This window comes from Nicotiana attenuata, chromosome 6 (genome assembly GCF_001879085.1).
Source record: "Nicotiana attenuata strain UT chromosome 6, NIATTr2, whole genome shotgun sequence".
NCBI classification, from domain to species: Eukaryota; Viridiplantae; Streptophyta; class Magnoliopsida; order Solanales; family Solanaceae; genus Nicotiana; species Nicotiana attenuata.
Window position 1 is genome coordinate 66,960,227 of NC_031994.1, and position 21,789 is coordinate 66,982,015.

The 21,789-nt window shown below is 32.5% G+C and overlaps 1 protein-coding gene across 1 annotated transcript; it reads right to left on the bottom strand.

The window, feature by feature from the left end:
- Positions 1,752 to 10,285, bottom strand: LOC109228298. The gene is made up of 10 exons (XM_019393450.1): positions 10,142 to 10,285; positions 8,108 to 8,413; positions 7,935 to 8,021; positions 7,789 to 7,851; positions 7,507 to 7,593; positions 7,361 to 7,423; positions 7,149 to 7,232; positions 7,003 to 7,064; positions 5,044 to 5,045; positions 1,752 to 2,041 (listed from the first exon to the last, which is right to left on the bottom strand). Exons 2-10 carry the CDS (start codon positions 8,271 to 8,273, stop codon positions 2,023 to 2,025), a joined length of 633 nt encoding a protein of 210 aa, XP_019248995.1. The 5' UTR covers positions 8,274 to 8,413; positions 10,142 to 10,285; the 3' UTR covers positions 1,752 to 2,022.

Consider the following 21,789-nt stretch of genomic DNA (forward strand, 5'->3'; position numbering starts at 1 on the left):
AGTTATATATGAAGTTTTGATAAATCAATATATGTTTAGTAAAAATTAAAAAAGATTACCATACATATGATTTATTAAAGTATTCTTATCGGAGAATATTTTTAGTAATACATGATAGTTATTTTCTTAGTCGTGTAACAATAATTTTTTGTTGAAGTACTCTTTCAAGGTTAGCCGAATTTAATAATTAAACATAAAAATCAATATGTTACCTAAATAATAATATGTTTTACTTAATTTTAAAATATCGAAATAGCATTTCAAATTCGAAAAAGATATAAGAAATCTTGACATATGAATATGGAAGAACAAACATATGATTGACGTATTTCAATAATACTTGATAAGAATGTGATACAACCCAATATTTAATGTAAATAAAAATGAATACACTTCATAGTTCATTAAATAATACATCCCAAGAGAGGATTCGCTTTGACTTTTCAATTTGGTGTTCGGTTCGAATTACCCTAACATTATTCTTAAAAGTCACTCACTTCTGCATTTAAATCCGCCATGTTAGTATTGTATATGGTAGTAAATGCATTTAGGAGCTACTTATAAGAATCGACTATTTTATTTTATTTTTGTAAATCAAAATTAAATACGTGAACAATCCATATCTATATGTATACTAGTAAGATTAGCCCCCAAAGTTCTAAAAAATTTCGCGCTCCACATTAAAGATTATACATCTTCAATTAGCTACTACGATTGTTAGTTTATGAATACAGGAAATGTGGAGGCTGAGCACATCTCATATGCTCACATACTAAGGCCTTGTCATCTGATAGCTGGAGCATGAAGGCCAAGAATACGATTGTAGTTCAACAAATATGTTTTCGGAGCAATAGCAAAATTGGAACATCGAAGAATATCAATAAACTATTCTGATAGCTCAATCCTTTTTGTAAGTAACATGATAATAAGCAGTAGTGTACGTGACTTTTTCTGCTTCCCAAGACATCTAAAAACATGATGTCGACTGCCCAGAGTAGCCATATAATACTGAGTAAAACCGAATTTGATCACGCCGGTAAATGAGCTTGAACCGAATATGAGCATAAAAGAAAATTAATTACTTAATGACTTGACAGAATATCACACATGTCCTGCTGGTGACAAAATATCACATGTAGTAGTATCACACTCTCATTTAAGAATATATTGAATAAAACTGAATGTTAAACTACCAAAAAACCTTTTTTTTTTAGCATTAAAATTTTCTTTTAGAAAAGTAAACCTTAACTCGCCTGAAGCTACAAGCTGAACTTGAACTTCCCGTTCTCTTCAAGTAATCTAAATCGACATTCACTATCTACTTTAAGAGCTTCAACTGTTGAAAATTCGTAATTTCATAAATGACGCAGCCACAGTAGGAGAAAGTATAGAGTGTTTGCTACAAGTTCTTCTAATAGTGACTAAGTAGTTGAACCTGTAAACATTGAAGTCATAACAATAGAAAGTATGGCAATAGATATTAAGAAAAAAACACTGTAAGTAGTCCTGAAAGTTGTTCTTCACTAAAACTATGATGATGGAAAAAGAAATGAATAAGGCACATCTTAATCTGATAGGTAATACTCTCTTTATGACAAGGCAGTTGAAAGTAAACACAGAACGTAGAATTTCTTTTTATTAAATGATTTATTATCAAATACCGAAAAGTTGGAATTCACAGCTAATAACATTGATAATTAAGTCATAAGAGTTAGAGAATTACACGATATTCACCTGTAAAGCTTGAGAAGCATTATCATGCAACTATGAAATTGCCACCGAAGAAGGCAACATCATTTCTATGAGAAGCTCAATGTCCCCTAGGTCATTTGCTAAAGTGTAACTGTTACAATTAGGAGACTCTTCTCCACATGATTTCAAAAAAGAAATGACACGGGAGCCTTGGGCGAAGAGTGAAAAATGACTGCAGCACAAAACATGTGCTTAGTCCAATTCTTCCAGCTGATTTGCTACTAAGAGGAGCCTTTTGGAGTGCCATACATGCTACCACTGCTATTCTTTTCAACACAACTGAAAAGGACTTATTTAATTGCAAGACACAACGAAAAACAATACAAGTAGCCATGAAAACTTGTGGTGAAAGTGTAATTATAATCGAATCAACAAACAAAAATACAGCAGTGAAAGCTGTAATTCTTTATAAACCGAATCACTTAGTTTCGTCAAATATATATGATGTTAACTATTAGTATGTATTCATAATAGTTGAAGGAAAAGGATAACGAAGTTAAAGAAGACAGGAATTTTCCAAGCAGTTGGATATTTTTGAGTAGTAAAACTAATCAGATCGTTGAAATATCCAGAGATATCCAATACAAAATCAAGAAATGAAACAATATCTAAGATGGAAAATAAAACTACTCTATTATAACTTGGTTAGTGTCGTAGAATTTTTTAGTACCAACACGTGAAAACATTTCACTTGATAGGATCTCTTTGATATACCTACAAATGAAAGTACAGTAGCGAAGGATCTAACTCGTAATAAACTGAAAAACCCTCCTCCTTTGTCCGGGCTTGGGACCGGCTGTGTTGTAGTATAACTCCAACACAGGCGGAGTTAAAAATTTGGCTTTTTATTCAATTGCAAAGGCAGGGTGTCCTTCATTGAATCCATTATTTTCTAGCAGCAAAGAATCCAAGAGAAAAGTTCCACGAAATTAACAAAATCAAAGTCATCAATAGGTTACTGATGAGAAGGCTCTTTGAATAATTTCATCATACACTATATTATATGTTGAATGATCATTACCGTCTGTTGTAGGTGGACGAATGAGTATTTTGACACATTTTGAACTTTTAGCTCTTGATAAAGCAACATAAAGTTGGCCATGTGAAAAAACAGGTTCGCGTAAATAGATTCCAACAAAATCTAATGTTTGACCTTGAGCTTTATTTATCGTCATAGCAAAGCATAATCTTAGAGGAAATTGTGTTCTCTTAAACTGAACAGGTATTTTCTCATCTTGTGATGCTAACAATGGTATTCTTGGTATAAATACATGTGTATTTTAAAGTCACCGCTTTCAATTTTAGCACTTATAACATGTGTTCTAAAATCACAACATAATCGAGTACCATTGCATAAACCTTCAGGAGGATTCAAATTTCGTAACAATATAACTGGATAATTTTCTTTTAAAGTTAACTTATAAGGAGGTAGACCAGGAGGATCTAAACTATGTAAGAAATCTTCAAATTGACTTTGATCATTCGGTTCAACAGTTTCATCAATTGCAACAAATGTTGTAGCCCTTTCCGGGAATTTAGTGATTAACATATTATTTATTTCATTCACGAAATCATTCCTTGTTGTTAAAATAACACGAGAATTAAACAGAGATGAATCAGGGGAAAATCCATGTAGATCGGAATATGTTATATTAAATAGTACATCTAAAGATTCTTCTTCTGTAGTAAAAGGAATAACAAAAGAATCAGGAATCTCAATTTTGTTTTCACAGTTAGTTGGTTCTTTTCCATTTCCAATCCTAAGTAAATATTCACAAAAAGATGGATATGTTCTTAGCGCATATTTTCAGACAGATGCAATTTCTCAAGTTCATTCCAAATATTAGAATATAATAAGCTTTCATGAATAAAATCTTGTTTTTTGCCGTTTCGAACAACTGGAAGAGTCTGTCTAAAGTCACCTCCAAATACAACAACTTTACCTCCGAATAATGTATTCACATCCATAATATCTTTGAGAAGTGCATCAAGAGCTTCAATCATGTTTTTTTTGCCATTGACGCTTCATCCCATACAATTAGTTTTGCATCTCGAATCAAGGTTGCAAGTGAACTTTGTTTACTAATATTGCAGCAGAAGTTATCATCTATGTCTATTGGCATTTTGAAACGTGAGTGAACAGTCCGTCCCCCTGGAAGGACGGAAGCTGCTACACCAGAAGTTGCAGTTGCTAAAGCTATAAATCCCTGAGACCTGATAGTTGCTAATAATGCACGATATAAGAAAGTTTTACCTGTTCCGCCGGGACCATCAATGAAAAAAGCTCCTGATTGCTTAGAAGATATTCTATCAATTATTATGTTATCTGACCGCAATTGTTCGGCATTCAATCTCATTGGTAATAACAAGTCTTCTTCACTAACAATTATGTTTCTCTAAAAATGAACATCTTTTGCATCTTTTGCAATCACAGAAGGTCTAATATTTTCTAAAACAAGCTTATACTCATTTATGTCATGGCCCATAGAATGTAAGATATCGTTGATATGGCTTAAGACGTTATGTCGAACACTTTGTGCCGTGATATTCGACAAACGCTTAAAGTCTTCGGACATTGAATCCTCAAACATTTCCCATAATTCTTTTGGATTAGTAGGGCTACAATATACTAACAATGTGGCGAATAAACGTCTCAAACTATATAGCATCTGATAGCTTACAGCCTCTGACATACATTCAATTAGACTGTTGTTACAATATAATAATTCTCTTTTTTCTGCCGATTCTCTTAATGTACTACAAGGTACACCATTAACAGTACGAAGATCTCATATGATTTTGGTGCTCTTACATTCATCAATAGTAACCTAAGATAATATCTTTCCCCTTCTGTTGGATGACATGTCACAACACGTCCGATTACATTACGTTTTTGCCGACGTGTCCACATTTTATATCCTGGAGACCATACAAAATGTTCTGGAATTCCTTATACAATAATTGCATATCTTTAGCATGTTCATATCTGCTATTCATAGTAAAAAGTTCAATTAACATTGTTTTTCTAATCATCGGATTATTTAATATTCTATTCACGCTTTCAGTACTTTTAAAAGAAACATATTGTTGCCCTTCTAGATGTAACTGAAGATGATAGACACTCGGAGTCATTTCTCTAATAGGAAAACCAAACAAACGCCATGCCGCTTCTGGAGGTGTTACCCATCTAGCAGATCGATATTCTTTGATTTCATCTATTTCTTCGTTTCCATGTACAGAAAAAGTAATTTTATCATGTCCTTTACAAATGTATTTATAAATATATTTCACAACTTTAATATCCGAACAAACCTCAACATTGATATGGCAATCAAACTTACAAAGCAAATAAGGGTTGTACTGGACAACCCATGAGTTGTCTAAATATTGTTCTCTTATATGTACAAGTTTTCTTGTATTTCGTCTCTTATAAATTGGATATGAATTTTTTCCTTTAGATATTTTCTCAGCAAAATCTTTCGGATAGTTGAATTTGTAGAGGCCCTTTTTCCCCATACATGAATTTGTGGGATGTAAGTCACCACATGGTCCATGCATCATATGTTGAAGCACACGCGAATAAAGATGCTTTTCGGTATTAGCATCGGGTAATTCAGCACGGACAAACTTATCATAAGATTCAGGTGTTAATAGTTTATATTCATCACTAAGTATGATCAGAAAATGAGCATGTGGAAGACCACGTTTTTAAAATTCTATAGTATACATAAAAGCAGCAATTTTCCCAAAGATTTTTCTTTTCAAAATATCTGCTTTCAATTCCTCTACTTTTGCCCTGAATACTCGCGATACTAAATCAGGTCTATTTTGAGTTTCGTCAGTTGATAACAAGTGTTGTTTTATTTCTGGCCAAGATGCACTACATGTTATAGTTATAAAAAGATCAGGTTTTCCAAAACGTTGGACTAATGCGATAGCATCCATATACCGCCGACGCATATCTCTCGGTCCTCCTATGAAAGTAACAGGAAGGAATATTTTTTTTCCAATTTTGGAAGCTTCAGTTTCACCAAGTCTTAGAAAATCAATAATTCCTTGTAGCATATCTATCCGAAATAAATCTTGATTAAAAAAATAAAAATCTAATCTTTGTGTTTCTAGCTTTATGAACACATCTACTCTGAATTGTTGAAATAATCTTCCGCAATGTAATACTTCATTCTTGTCATTCTCTCTTATCTGCAATTTGTAACAATAATACTCACGACAAGAAACTGTTTCTCTTTTTCGTTTTTCTTTTTTCAGGTCCTGATCTTCCATGTCAAGAAATCCATCAATGGAACACATGTTCTTTACACTTGGTAATTCTTCATGTTTACAATCACGTTGATTTGTTCGTGCAATTTTTTTTGATACCACAATGCCACCCGTTTTGACCATAAGAAAATAATAATGGGTATTGCAAAGGATCATAACATCCGTAATAGTAATTCACGGATTGCGTCTTATTACTATGGGTATATATTCGAATATGTGGCATAGAAACAATATCAGCAGAATTATCTTGAACCCATATTCCAGCTACCTCTGTTGCAGTTGGTAAATTATATACACGTTAATCTAGACATCGATCACATTTAAGTGCGATATAAGAATCACATAGTTTCGGAACGTTTGCCAGGGATTTCAGAAAGATGGAGTATGGATTAACTGAGAGAACATTCATAAGTCTCTGACAATTGATTCGTTGATATTAATTGAATAGGCCATTTTGTTAGCAAGTTCATTTTCATTATCGTAGAAGTATAATTGCAGATTCTTAACTTTTTTATCAGAAGGAAGTAAATCAGGTATAAAATGATGCATTTGTCCCTGAACTCGAAATGTATATATACCATGATATCTCCTTGCTAAATCTTTATCATTCGTTACACCAAGTGAGGTAAACGCAAACATATTATTGTATGTTCTAATGTACGTTCGAAAGTGCTTAGATTCTTCACTGTTGCCTGTGTACAAATCTGATAATTCATTAGGTAGCTGATATGAAACTAACTTTACTGACCCACTGCCACAACAAAATCCAGGTGGTTCATACTGAAACCTTTTTGAATTGCAAAATTTACAATTTGGAACGGCTTTTAAGCGTGCATAATCTAAGTTGTTTTCATTATTTTTCGCATAGACTATTTTGTTCAATCTATAACCTGTATGTTATAAATATTGTTAAAGAGTAACCAAAAATTAAAATAATGAGTAATCTTACCTTAACGTAAAATTAAGACTAACCTTTATTGGTAACAACTTCAGTAGATGCATTTTGTTGTCCCTTAGATGTACCGGATGTTGATCTTGGTGTATCAATTTTTTTAATTTAGATGTACGCCTATGGCATGATGAATTAACGAAGTTAAACGTAGAGGTTGTAGCCTTACCTCTTTCAAACACACAGAATGAGTGACCGACGTCTTTTTCTTTGTCAAAAACAGCTGATAAAGTAGGAATTTCATAACTGGTGCCTATTACATAAAATATTAAACACATTTCACAGTAAGTCAATATTCATATTATGAGAATTGGTAAAAATAAAGGCTGAGATAAATTCTACTACTGCATAATGTTACTTTAACACAAAAGTAATGCTAACCTTTGTTTGAAAAAACTTCAGGGGAGACATCTTGTTGACTCTTACATGTTTCAGATGTTGATCCTGATACAAAAATTCTTATAATTTAAATGTACGCCTAAGTTATGACGTGATAACAAAGATAAAGTTGGAGGTTGTAGTTTTACCTCTTTCAAATACACATAATGGATGGGAGATACTTTTTCCTGTATTAAACGAACTCGATAAACTATTAACTTCATAGCAGCCACCTACTGCGTTGAATATGAAATACATTCAACAGTAAATTAGTATTGAGGTAATCTAACAGAAATAGAGATAACCCAATATGTCATTCCAACCTTTGACATTAGCAGAAGAAGCTTGTTTTATAGTAAGTGCACTTTGTGTTGACAAACTAATCAAAAATTCAAATAATGAGTAATGTTAGTTGAACGACTAAGACTAACCTTTGTTGCTAACAACTTCAACAAAGGCATTTTGTTGTCCCTCAGATGTACCACATGTTGATCCTGGTGTATCAATATCTTTTATTTAGATGCACGCCTATAACTTGATGAAGTTACAAAGTTAAAGGTATATGTTGTAACCTTACCTCTTTCAAACACACAGAATGACTGACCGACTTCTTTTCCTTTATTAGAAGGAGTTGATAAAATAGGAGTTTCATGGTTGGTGCCTACTGCACAAAATATGGAACACATTTCACAGCAAGTGAATATTCAGGCAAACTAATAGAAGCAAAAAAGAAGCAATTTGACATCCAACCTTTGGCATTATCAGAAGAAGACTCTCTTATAGTAAGAGCAGTCTGTTTTGACAATATTGTGTCACATGGGCACTTTATTCTTTCAGCTGGACAATCAACAACTGATTTTATGGAACCATTGCATTTTTTTAGCTCCATTTTTTTGGTGCGTCGTTGCAATAACATTGCTTCTTTTTCATCAGCTGATATCTTTCCATATGTATCACGTCGCCTTAGTTTCTTTTCAGAGTTTGTATTTTCTGTACATGTACGTTTGTTCCTTTAGTTGGAAGACATTTCTTCACAGACTTATTACAGCGGAATATCTGCTTTTCAAATAGTTCAAAAAAAGCAAACAGAAAAGTACTTTAGTAGACTTTAAGCACCGCAGTTTATTGTTTATTCTACTAACAATATAAAAGTAAGCAAACGCAATACATAGTCACAATAAATTTATTCCATTTTAAATATGTTAGGTTCTAAATTTACCATTTGTCAATCTTTATTTTAACTTTGTGAATTGTGATTGTTCATATAAAAGGCTTGCTTGAATTTGGTTGTAATTGGTGGATGGTAAAATTATGATTTTTAACATACTATGGGCCTTGTTGTAAAATTTTAACCATAGGGGTCTGATTAAAAAAGTTGAAGAGTTGAGTTAATGAATATAGCAGTACGTCACTGTTCTTGAATCCCTTTTGACTGAAATTCTCAAAGTTTTCATCTTTGTGATTGTTCTGTGTGAAGGGCATAGTTGAATGTTATGGTAGTTGCTTTGTACGGTTTAAGTTTAGTTATTCAGAAAAAGAAAAGGTTTTTTTTTTTGCAGCAGGTCCCTTTATCTGGCAGAGAGGGGTTTTATAGCATGATTTAGCTGTTATATAGAAAAATACTGGTATTTTATTGTCCAAAACTTTTGGAGAAGATACTGCTAAATTCTACAGTGCTTATACACCCAATAGTGCAGCATCAGTCAAATGTGAACCTATCTGGTTGTTTGTGCTCTTTGGAGCTAGTTATTGACGTATTTGATTCAAGGTTATTTGTAGCTATCTCATCGAATAAACTTCAGTCTAATAAAGGTATTCTCTCCTGCAACATTTGATGAGAGAATCTTTACCTTTGGTAAAAATATTTGTTAGTATGGATGATCAGTTTATAGTCATCTCCTAAAGTTGCTAAATTGATCTAGGCATAGCAGCAATATAACACTGGTATGCACGCAAGAAAGTGCAGGTTACACAGGGACACTTCAACCTCTAGATTTACTACGAATTTAGGTAGAAAATTGCCATCACAAATTATACTCCCAGAAAAGAAATTGTATTCCCAATAAAGAAGCAACCTTTCTGCCAAGTGATCCCTTTATGACTTAAAAGCAAGGTACAAATTCCATTTTTATTTTAATACCAACCAAGAAATTGCAGACTACATAATGCAAACTTCAATCTCTAAAATTACTACAAATTTAGGTTACAAGAATCAATAGAAACCTCAGTTAAGACTCCACTTTTTAGCCAAAATTGATCCTTTTACCACTAAGAAAGAAAGGGAAAACATGCAACAAAAAAATCCTATCACACTTTTCATTGAAGGAATAAGTTGGAAACAGAGAGAAGCCATTATTCATTCTAAGAAGTATGTCCATCCTTTTTGCATTTATGCAGAATCGATCACTTCATAAATTACGATAATTATTCTTTTGCAGTCAAAACCTTTGATGGGTAAGAAAGATGATGATCACATGAGCATTATTTACAACCATTTTTATATAATTTAGCCCCAGCGAAATGAGAAAAAAAACCATTCATACTCCTCAACAGAAATACAGATAGAGATGAATCACAAACACTTAAAAAATAAAGAAGACAAAAATATGCATAAGAAATTTAACAGAAATAGTAATTCATTGAAGAATTTTCTCAAACACCAATAGAACAAAAGTCATAACAGAAGTGGTAATTCATTGAAAACCAAAATCCATTGATACTCCTCAAGAGAAATATAGATAATAGATAAAAATGAATCAAAGAGATGACAGAAGAGGTACCCACCAGAAAATACGATTGACGGAAGAAAACACACTGAAGTGCAAACTTGACAACAAGAGGAAACACGGAGAGAGCAGACGTTCTGGAGTTTTGTTAGTTAGAGATGGTGTTACCTCTCCATGGTTGTTCGAGATTTAGCTGAGAAAGCAGCGCTGGTTCCACGCGTTAAAATTGGAATCCACGTGTTAAGCTATGTAATGAAATGAATAGCTATAAAAGCTTTGAAATGACAGAAGTATCCTCAGATTAATTTTTAATTCCATGGAAGCACACATGTTGACCTTGAGGTGCCTGCTATTCCCTCTTATTAATAAGTAGGATTTTTGGTTCTCTCCTAAATGGTGGAGTGTAGTTTTCATATTCAGACGATCAATACTTATTTCAAAATCACTTAAAATCATTAGTGAGATAATTAATTTACATAAAGTATTTTGTTACTCTATTTATTATATTTTTAATAAGATCAATTCCATTTGCTTATCTGTGTGCTGTATTTATGCTTTTTCATAATCTAGTAGCTGTGAAATTTCGCTTCGCTTTTCAATCTTGTCTTTCTGATTCAGCTCAAAGTAGATTTCAATATTGTGGTAAGAAAATCTTTCTTTGTGTGAAAACTTAGTTTGATGATTTTTGGACCTCACCTTATTGGATACTATTGTTGTAGGGATGGTAAATTGATGGGTCAGGTCGAATATGAAAGGGTCGAAAATGGGTAATGCAAAAACAGATAAATATATTTAACTTAATATGGATTGAAAAATGGGTTAACTGGCGGATAATATGGATATCCATATTATCTATGACTTCTTGATTATGATCACTCTCGGGAGAAATTCTAATTTTATATACTTGAATAACCCCCAATTTGAGTCTTTGCAAATATAAAAGTTAAACCTGTTGGTTATATATTGGATAAAAGATATAGTTTGAGTCTTAAAAATCACGAAGTTAAAACTTTCTGTACAATAAAACTTCTTTATAAAATATTTGTGTTATCTCCATTATGAGGTTTATTTGTGATTTGAAATATAACAAGTATGTCTCTAACTAAGTAAATTTATATTATTTTGAAGTGACGGTAAGAAACATGATATTGAAAATGATAATTCGTGTATGTTAATGATTAATATTCAGATTCATTCGTTAAATTTCTACTTTGCATAAAGGTCAGTGCGTGCCTTTTTGATTTATCTGCAGATAAGTAAGGTATTTCTCATCCACAAGAAAAGTGAAACACAAAAAGTAGGTAAAATTTTCCACATTTTTGTACACCATTGAAAGTAAATAGGATGTTACACTTATAAGTTCCAAGTAATAAAAACTTGCTTTGTAGAAGACGTCACACTGGTTTTTGCTCCTATAGTTCAATCATTTGTTGAAGCACATTTCATTATTGTATTTATGTTCATTTTCCCCGTATATTTCAATTTGTTTTGTTGGCATCAGATGAAATATTACAAGGACATAGTAAATATTTCAAGTATGATACAATTTATTTACAGTCAATACTAAAAAAAAATCTTCTAATTATCATATGATCTTGATGGAATACAGGTATAGACAGCGGAAGCAAATACCCAGGATCACTTGCATGTAATATAGACAACACAAAATCACAGATTTTAATCGAACATAAAATTGATACTTATCTCTTGAAGCGTGACTGCGATCGCGAGAAGCCTCCAAGCTTGAGCAAAAACCATCCACGAGTTCATCCTTTAGTTCCACGGTCTTCTGCTGTGTGACCCGAATAATGCCTGGAATTAGCGAAATTCGCGTGGGCGAATTTCTCCTAGGAAAAGCATGTAGTAAAAACCTTGCCTCCTTATGGAATAAGACCTCTTTATATAGCCACGAGTTTTAGGGTTTAAAACCCTTTTCCTAAACCTGTTGGGTCTTCCTTTTCCACCTAGAAATAGAATTCCATTTAATTCCTAATTATTCGGGCACAGCAGGGACCGCAGTATTTAATTAACGAGGCTTCCTATTATGGACTTAATTCGAAATATCTGAATTAATACTACCATAATAAGTTACAAATTATTCCACTAAAAATTCGTAACTGAACTCCTCAGTTCAATTTCGAAATTCTTCCATTAAATCTTATTTAACTCCCCATGTTAAGATTCAGATACTAATCAATAAAATAAATTACTGACAATTTAATTCATTGATTATTTCCTTTAGACTTTCGCTTAACTTATTTCATGTGACGGATACAAAATCCACCTGCAGGGTTTACACATGAAAACTTATAAGCTTTCATAAAGGTGTCTCATCAATCTCTAGACCGAGACATGGATTACATCAACTAACTATTACTTTGCCAATGTATATTATTATTGTCCAATTTACCAGGCATATTGACCCACGAAAGAATCTCGCATTTTAATAAATCAAAACAATAATAATATACACAACTAATAACAATTATATCAAAATTAAGAGTATAAGTACATTTAATGGCTAGAGAGTTTATTTTATTAAGTCAGTATAAAATACTTATCTCTACTTGGTCCGTTCAATACATACAAAATGTACTAGCATAAGAAGTTGGAATTAAACCATTCCCATAATCAAGATAAACTATCTCTAATCTTGTGCTACTATCATTCCTGATGGTTTGTCCAATTCCATCATTAGATTGTGAACATAAGCTTTATACTTATAAGAACCGATGATTTAATCTTCCGTGTATAAGCTAAACTCTATACACTAAATCATCTACTATATAAGTAAAGGACACAAACGAATGTATGATCTATTTAAAACTTTATTAAAATTGAATAAACAATTGTTCCATAATAAATACTATATCCAAACCATAATAGTATATATCCCAACAATCTCCCACTTAGACTTTTAACCATGACAATTATTAGAATATACTATATCTAAATGCGTGGTTAATAGTATATGCCCTAACAATCTCCCACTTAGACTCATAACCATGCATCTATAACTTTCACAGCTATCCTTTTGCAAGACTATTAAAAGTCTATGCCAATAAACTTTTACTAAAAGGAACTTGCCAAGTTATTTTCAAATGCAATCTTTGTCTAGTAGTGTTTTGTCGTAATTAACTAGTTTGGTATTAAGCTCTTCAGGGATCTTGTTATGAAACTCTCCCAAGAGTACATACCAAACTATGATTTTCCTTACTATTCTCCCCCTACGACGAAGTACTACTAATATTATCTTCAATACCTTGCGGTATTGAAATATTAATGACTTCTTCCTGTAGTGTTCTCTGCTCAACATCACTCCCACAACTTGGAGGTAGTAAATTTCTTTTTGTCTATTAACGTTTTCCCCACTACTTAAATGCAATGGAACGTCAATTCCGACAAATAGAGTTGTATGTTCTTGAGCGTTTGAATTTTCAGATTATTCATTTGTTATTTCTTTGCTTAGTTCCTGTAAAACTAGTTTACTTCTAGGAACATAGTTTATTAAATAATCCTATTATAGAGAACCGGTATTTGTGCTAACAATTACCTTCTTTTCTTTAGGAAAACAAAATAAACCTCATTTCGTTCCCTTGGATATCCAATAAATGCGCAAGCATTCATCCTTGATTTTATCTTATCTGTTTTCCTTTTCAGTATATATATTGGACAATTCCATATCCGAACTCTCCGCAGACTAGATTTACGTTAAGTCCACAATTCTATGGGGTCCAAGATACTAATTTAGAATGAACTAAAATCAGAATGTAATTGTAGTTTCTACCGCATATCCATAACGAAAAAAGAAATAAATCTGAATAACTCACCATTAATCTAAACATCTCCATAAGAGTCTTATTTCTTCTCTCTACTACACCACTCTATTATGGAGTATCCGATGTAGACAATTGAGTTATAATCTTCTATTTTGATAAGTAACTAATGAATTATACAGAAGTGCTAGCCACCTACGATCAGATCGTAGTAATTAAATATATTTTTATGGTGCTTCTCCGTATCAAGCCTTAAAATCCTGAAATTATTCTAAGCTTTCAGACTTACGGTGCATCAAATGAATATATTCATAGTTTGAATAATCATTTATGAACGTCATAAAAATACTCAAAATCACCTCTTCCCTATATGTTCATTGGATAGCACAATCAAAAATAGATTAGTTCTAACTTATCACCAGCTCTCTTTCCTTTAGAGCAAAAATGTCTCTTAGTCATATTTTCTTTAAACAAGATCCACAAGTTGGTAGTGCCTCTACTTTTAATGAACCTTAAGGTTCATCCTTGACCAACTTGAAATCATATCTAGATTAATATGACTTAGACAGAAGTGCACAGATAAGTTTCACTCAAACTTTAAAGAACATTTTCTCTTATAAGGTAGACTAATATTATTCAGTTCAGGAGATCGACATTAACAATAACAAGATCATGCATCTATGTACCACAAGAGATAGGATATTTATGAAGCTCAATAACACAATTATTATTCTAAAATAAATTAAATATACATCTCTTATTTTGCTCAAAAACTGGAATTAAATTCCTTCTAGCAAATGGTACATACAATGCATCCATCAAATTAACGTCTTATAACGACCAAAGGAAATTTTTATTAGTGATACGACAAACTACACGAAGTCATTGTGGAGTTGAGATATACAATATTAAATAGATCATAATAAGTCAATTGACATTGAATAATAAAATTCAGACTGCGTTCAATATATATACATACATGCATCTTGAGTAGCAATTTCTCGATGGGAAAAAGAGCCATTCATGCAAATAATATTATATAATGCAAGAATTACACAATCCAAAAAAGAAACAGAACCAACTCAGATGGAGAGTAAACTGTTATTTTTAGTCAATTGTATATATCATAACTAATAGCTCTAGTTCCATTGATCCAACATGTATACTCAGATGGAGAGTAAGTACATGATATCAATAACTAGTATTTCACCTAGTGAGCTTACAATAAATTTATCCGATATGGAGGAAGACCTAAAGTCGACGCATAAATTTACACTTACTTGAAATTAATAGTGGAAGACCATAGAAATATATTTCTATTACCACTTAATCATGGTTGTATTATAATTACAAAATTGATTCAACGTGTGAACTCAGATGGAGAGTCAATACATGTTATCAACTACTAGTAATTATATTTAGTAAGTTCATAATAAATTTATCCGATATGGAGGAAGACCTAAAGTCGACGCGTAAATTTATTATCTTACTATAAATAGTGGAGACCATAAGGGTTAATTCCTATCACCACTTGATCACAACCATGAAATTTTCTCTAAGGATTAAGTTCCAAAATTCACAAAATGCCAAAAAAAAACCCCATGTATACAGTCATGAAACACTAAATTAATGTTATTCACTGCATACAACAAGTATTATTTACCGGGGTTCTTCGATAGATCTACCAAAATTCAGGTCAATTGGAGATCATAAAAGTCATGATCTTCAAAACAACAACCAAATTTGAAAGCTACCATTTAAGCATTTTTAGGAATTTAAATCATGGCATACATTCCAACCATATATCAGTTCATGTAAAATAACATGTGTCATCATGTTCCAAATTTAACAAAATAAGACTGACATATAAGGAATGACTTTTCATATCTAAATCACATTTTAATCTCGGAAACTGCCAAATACCCATCCAAATGACCCTGAACTACCGAAATACAACATAATTCACTGCATAGAAGTGAGTATTTCTTATCAGGTCATTTCCGATGAACCCACCAAATCTCAAGTCAATTGGAGATGATGATCACCAAAACTAGACCAAATTCGAATAAGTCTTTTAGGCGAATTTAAGATTCAACCAATGTGATTTACATTCTTTTCATTTATCATATTAAGTTAAATCATCATGTTTAATCATGTTCTAGATTTAACAAAAATAAAACCGATATATAAAGAATAATTTTTCATATTTAAAGCTTATTCAATCCTATAAACTGCTTAAAACCCCCATCTAACGACCTCGAAACACCCAAAAATAACGTGATTCACTGCATAGCAGAGAGTGTTTCTGACCAGGTCGTTTTTAATGGACCTACTAAATTTCAGGTCAATTGGAGTTCGTCAAATTTATGACCTCCAATTCCATGACCAAAATTCAGAGATTAACTGTTTTAGGCATTCTCATGGATTAAATAAATATGATCATGCTTTCTATTATCCTTATAATTATTCTATGAGCACAAGACATAGATTATGTCCTTCCTTTTCTGTAAGGTATATAGAACCGCCTCTTACATCCAATTGTCCTCCCATTTTATACACATGAGAATCCAAGATATTACTTTTCATCCCTTTGGATGAACTCCTTAATATCTCTTCTCATGAATAAATACAACGTCACTAGTATCAAGAGGTAAACCTGTATTAGGTAGATGAAACCTCCACCAATAGAGCAAGAACAATTTTCCACATGGTTGACTATTTTTATTCATGAATCAAATAAATAGACCATTTTAGTGGATCCTATTTATCAATCCATGTGTTGGTATAATCTCACATGTATAAAGCCATTAAATTTTTTCAATAATTTCAAATAAAAAACCACTTTGGTAGTACCTATTTATTAATCATAAATTTTTAATATCATATATATAAATATATTAATAATTTTTAATGATTTCAAATAAATAAACCACTTTAGTGGTGCTTATTTATTAACCATATAGTAATTCTTAGTTTATACAAAATTACATACACTTGAGGAGATAATAGTACCAATATTAAAAGAACGTGATTCAGGCAATTAAGAGACCAAGCTATTAAACCAAATAACTTGAAAGCAAGCTAATCGCCAGCAGTTCCCTATGCACGTGGAATCATTCACAATTAATGGGTAAAAATTAGCCATTCACTTTGCAAAAATTCACGTTATCAACAAATCCCTTTGTGATTGAATGGTTTTGACCAATCACCTTGCACAATAAGTGCAAAAGAAAATTCTCCATCATAAAATTAAAAGAACCATTACACCACCCACTGCACCTACTAACAGAATATGATGTAATATATATTTTTTTTTATGATTAATTAAAAGCAAAACTCAATCAAGACACACCAAGAATACGCATAAGAAACCCTGACATTAATCAAAGAAAATTATAACTACATAGCTTCTGCAGCCAGGGACCTTCTCCTCGGCTTTGGATTTTTGCCTTTTCTTTTCTTTTTCCAATAATTGATTTCCAATCAACAAAAAGGATTTATGAAAACCCTACAAATTGCTTGTCGACTATAGCCGTCGACGATAGTTCAAATAACTTTACCTTGCACAACGATTTCTCACTGAAACAATCATATTTTCAGACGTAGAAACGAATTCATCAAAACAAATTCATATAGTTACAGATGCACGTCTATATGAATCTACCACGTTATCTACATAGATGCAAGCAGGTTCTGGTACCAATTGATGGAATACAGGTATAGATAGCGGAAGCAAATACCCAGGATCACTTGCATGTAATATAGACAACACATAATCACAGATTTTAATCGAACATAAAATTGATACTTATTTCTTGAAGCGTGACTGCGATCGCGAGAAGCCTCCAAGCATGAGCAAAAACCATCCACGAGTTCATCCTTTAGTTCCACGGTCTTCTGCTGTGTGACCCGAATAATGCCTGGAATTAGCGAAATTCGTGTGGGGGAATTTCTCCTAGGAAAAGCATGTAGTAAAACCTTGCCTCCTTATGGAATAAGACCTCTTTATATAGCCACGGGTTTTAGGGTTTAAAACCCTTTTCCTAAACCTGTTGGGTCTTCCTTTTCCACCTAGAAATAAAATTCCATTTAATTCCTAATTATTCGGGCACAGCAGGGACCGCAGTATTTAATTAACGAGGCTTCCTATTATGGACTTAATTCGAAATATCTGAATTAATACTACCATAATAAGTTACAAATTATTCCACTAAAAATTCGTAACTGCACTCCTCAGTTCAATTTCGAAATTCTTCCATTAAATCTTATTTAACTCCCCATGTTAAGATTCAGATACTAATCAATAAAATAAATTACTGACAATTTAATTCATTGATTATTTCCTTTAGACTTTCGCTTAACTTATTTCATGTGACGGATACAAAATCCACCTGCAGGGTTTACACATGAAAACTTATAAGCTTTCATAAAGGTGTCTCATCAATCTCTAGACCGAGACATGGATTACATCAACTAACTATTACTTTGCCAATGTATATTATTATTGTCCAATTTACCAGGCATATTGACCCACGAAAGAATCTCGCATTTTAATAAATCAAAACAATAATAATATACACAGCTAATAATAATTATATCAAGATTAAGAGTATAAGTACATTTAATGGCTAGAGAGTTTATTTTATTAAGTCAGTATAAAATACTTATCTCTACTTGGTCCGTTCAATACATACAAAATGTACTAGCATAAGAAGTTGGAATTAAACCATTCCCATAATCAAGATAAACTATCTCTAATCTTGTGCTACTATCATTCCTGATGGTTTGTCCAATTCCATCATTAGATTGTGAACATAATCTTTATGCTTATAAGAACCGATGATTTAATCTTCCGTGTATAAGCTAAACTCTATACACTAAATCATCTACTATATAAGTAAAGGACACAAACGAATATATGATCTATTTAAAACTTTATTAAAATTGAATAAATAATTGTTCCATAATAAATACTATATCCAAACCAAAATTCATGGTTAATAGTATATATCCCAACAAATCTTTTATTAGAAGATATACAAAATTAAAATAGAGATATAAATTGATTTTAAGCATGTACATTCACAATTCTCTGCATGATCAAGTTTCTAATGATAAGTCTTAGAGTAAAAATAATTAATAAAAAAACTATGCAAGTAATTAAGATAAAGACTATTTAAAAAGATAATCACATCAAAACTTCCAAATTGTATAACAAATGACGAAAAGATTTTAACTTTTTTAATGTAAAATCTTAAGATAAAAAGTTCATGTATTCATGTTAAGTATTTTGTATGTAGTTTCCAATCTTTAATTTACCTCAACTGTACTTAAATTAAATCAAACAGTATCTCCAGTTAAATAATTTGTTGTATTACACCTAGTAAACATTAAAGTAACATTAGCCACGTGGTTATTTAATTGGCCCCATGATTTTCAAAGAGTTGTACAATGGCTATTAAAATATTCGTATTCTTGCTCTATCAAAATGATAAATAAAGAGTAGGTGGGACCCACATCTTAGAAAAGCTTTTGGATAAAAGTGGTGATATATTCTGACATAAGCAAGGGGCAATTCGGTCTAGCCAGTCAAATATCTGTATGGAAGCTACAGTAAGATGCCTTTTAATGCAATCACATTGCTCTATTTCACACGAAATTACCAGAACACCCTTGAGATGCCAAGCAAGCATGTTGACCATCAGGTGCTTATCCTCTCTTATATATATTCTTTTATCCAAGCTTTGTTTTATGCAAATTAAATGTGCAAAACTCAGTGTTCCTCAAACACCATATCGACGAGTTCCAAGAATATTGTTACAAAGAGTTGCAAAGGTAAAGTTCTCAACCAAGAAAATTATTATTGCATTTAGGATCTCTTTTTACATCATGGTAGAACCAAAAGCTGATGGACCAATATATCAATGAAATGAATAACAGCTAAAAATTTCAAATCAAAAAATTACCCAAAAGAACAAAATGAATGTTTAGTAGAAAAAAGTATAAAAGGGACCCAAATTTGATCATTTTAGCAGAAGTTGCAAAAAAATTAATCAGTTTTGAATGTAAGCTTATCGGCCCTCCTCTAGGGTAACAGTCAACTCATTGTTGGAGTTGATGTATGACTTGCTAGAGGACGACGTCGTTCCGTTACAAGCACGTGTTCGTGCGGTAAAAGCAGGTTTATTAGGTTTCGGAAGAGAAATGCTTTCACTACCAAGCATTATAATTACATCTGGCATGCTCGGACGAATGCGTGCATCTTCTTGTACGCACAAGAGCGCAATATTAATGCATTTCAATACATCATCTTCATTGCATGATTCAATTAGAGATTCATCAACTAAACTCATAGCATTTCCTGTTAGTAGACTGTATTTGTAAAATAATTCTGGAAATATAAATGAATATAAACAGAAATGAACATAAATAGAAATGACATAAAACCAATTCGAGCCCACTGAATTCACAGTGTTTCCTTAAGGAATTTAATCCCCTCCTAGTACCCAAGGTTATGGATTATTTCCTCCCAGGATAGAACGAATTACACACTGGTGTAGTGGTACTTCAAACCCCAGCGTTTCAGCGAACACAAAGTTCGGTAGCAAATCACACTTACTTTTTGCTTTGTTTGATGATAAAAGTATGCAGAAGAAGGAGAAGAAACTCAGAAAATCGTAGTGAAATTCTGAGCAGAATAGCGTTGTATTTATAGCCAAAGTTGGGCTGAAATCTGAAGAGGTGCAACTCTTCAGAATGGCTGTTTATGCAAAACGCCCACAACATAAATGCCATTACATAAATGGTCATTTACTCAACAATAAAGAGGGAAAATAAGAGGGAAAATTGAAGAGGGTAGTTATTTTTCTGTTACCAAAACAGAAAAACAGATTGGATTTAATATTAATATTTTGTTATTAAAATAAATATTTAATAACATATCTGTTAATATTTTACTATTAACAAATAAATTTGGTCCAAAAAGTTAATCAATCAATCGATCATTTGACCAAATCCAAATCCGAATCCGAATCCGAATCCGAATCCGAGGCCGAAGCCGAAGCCGTAGCCGTAGCCGTAGCCGAAGCCGAAGCCGAGCCGAGCGAGCGACAACGACGACGGCGCGAGGCTTGCCTTCTTCTCAACTTTTTAAGAGCAAGAAGAAGAGCAATTGCTTATATACCCATAAAAAACCTCTTCCTCTTCCAATATGGGACAATGCCCATTTGCCAAGGGGGGGGGAAACTTAAAATTTCACTCAAAAATTTTATTTCCCTCCATTTCCCATTCACCCTCTTTTAAGTATTTTATATATTAATTAAACACATCCAAAACCCAACAATCCCCCACATGAATGGGGAATGGCTATATCACGGAAGTATGCATGAAAAACTGTGTGATTCGCAAGTAAGGATTAATTGCATCTGGATAAGTAGGTTTCCCTTTGAACTTTCCGTAGTGAACTTATGTCGGATATACTCGATCAATCGGTAGATTTGATATCTTTGAACCGTCAAACTTTAGTGTATACCTAGACAACCACAAGTCACACAACCAACCCTTAACCGTCTTTGGTTCTCATTGTTGTGTTCGTTTCAGCCATGAACACCGCCTGGTTTCATAAGTGCGTAGAGAACTGGCCTTACAATGTTCTCCTTGAAGCGGCTAACACTTCACACTTACATAGGTGATTCCTAAACGTGTCATCCCGTAGATACACTATTTGATATACCCCGTATCAAATTTAGAAATCATTAAAAAGCCTTAATGCTTTATCCTTGGTACTGAACATTGTCTCATCACGAGAATGGACCAAAAGTTTAGTTGACAATGTTGAACCGTCATAAATGACTTTGTTTGATCTCCTTGAACCTAGATCTTGGGATCTCCAGTCTTCTAGGTAGAGTTACCGCCACTATGACTTGTTCTC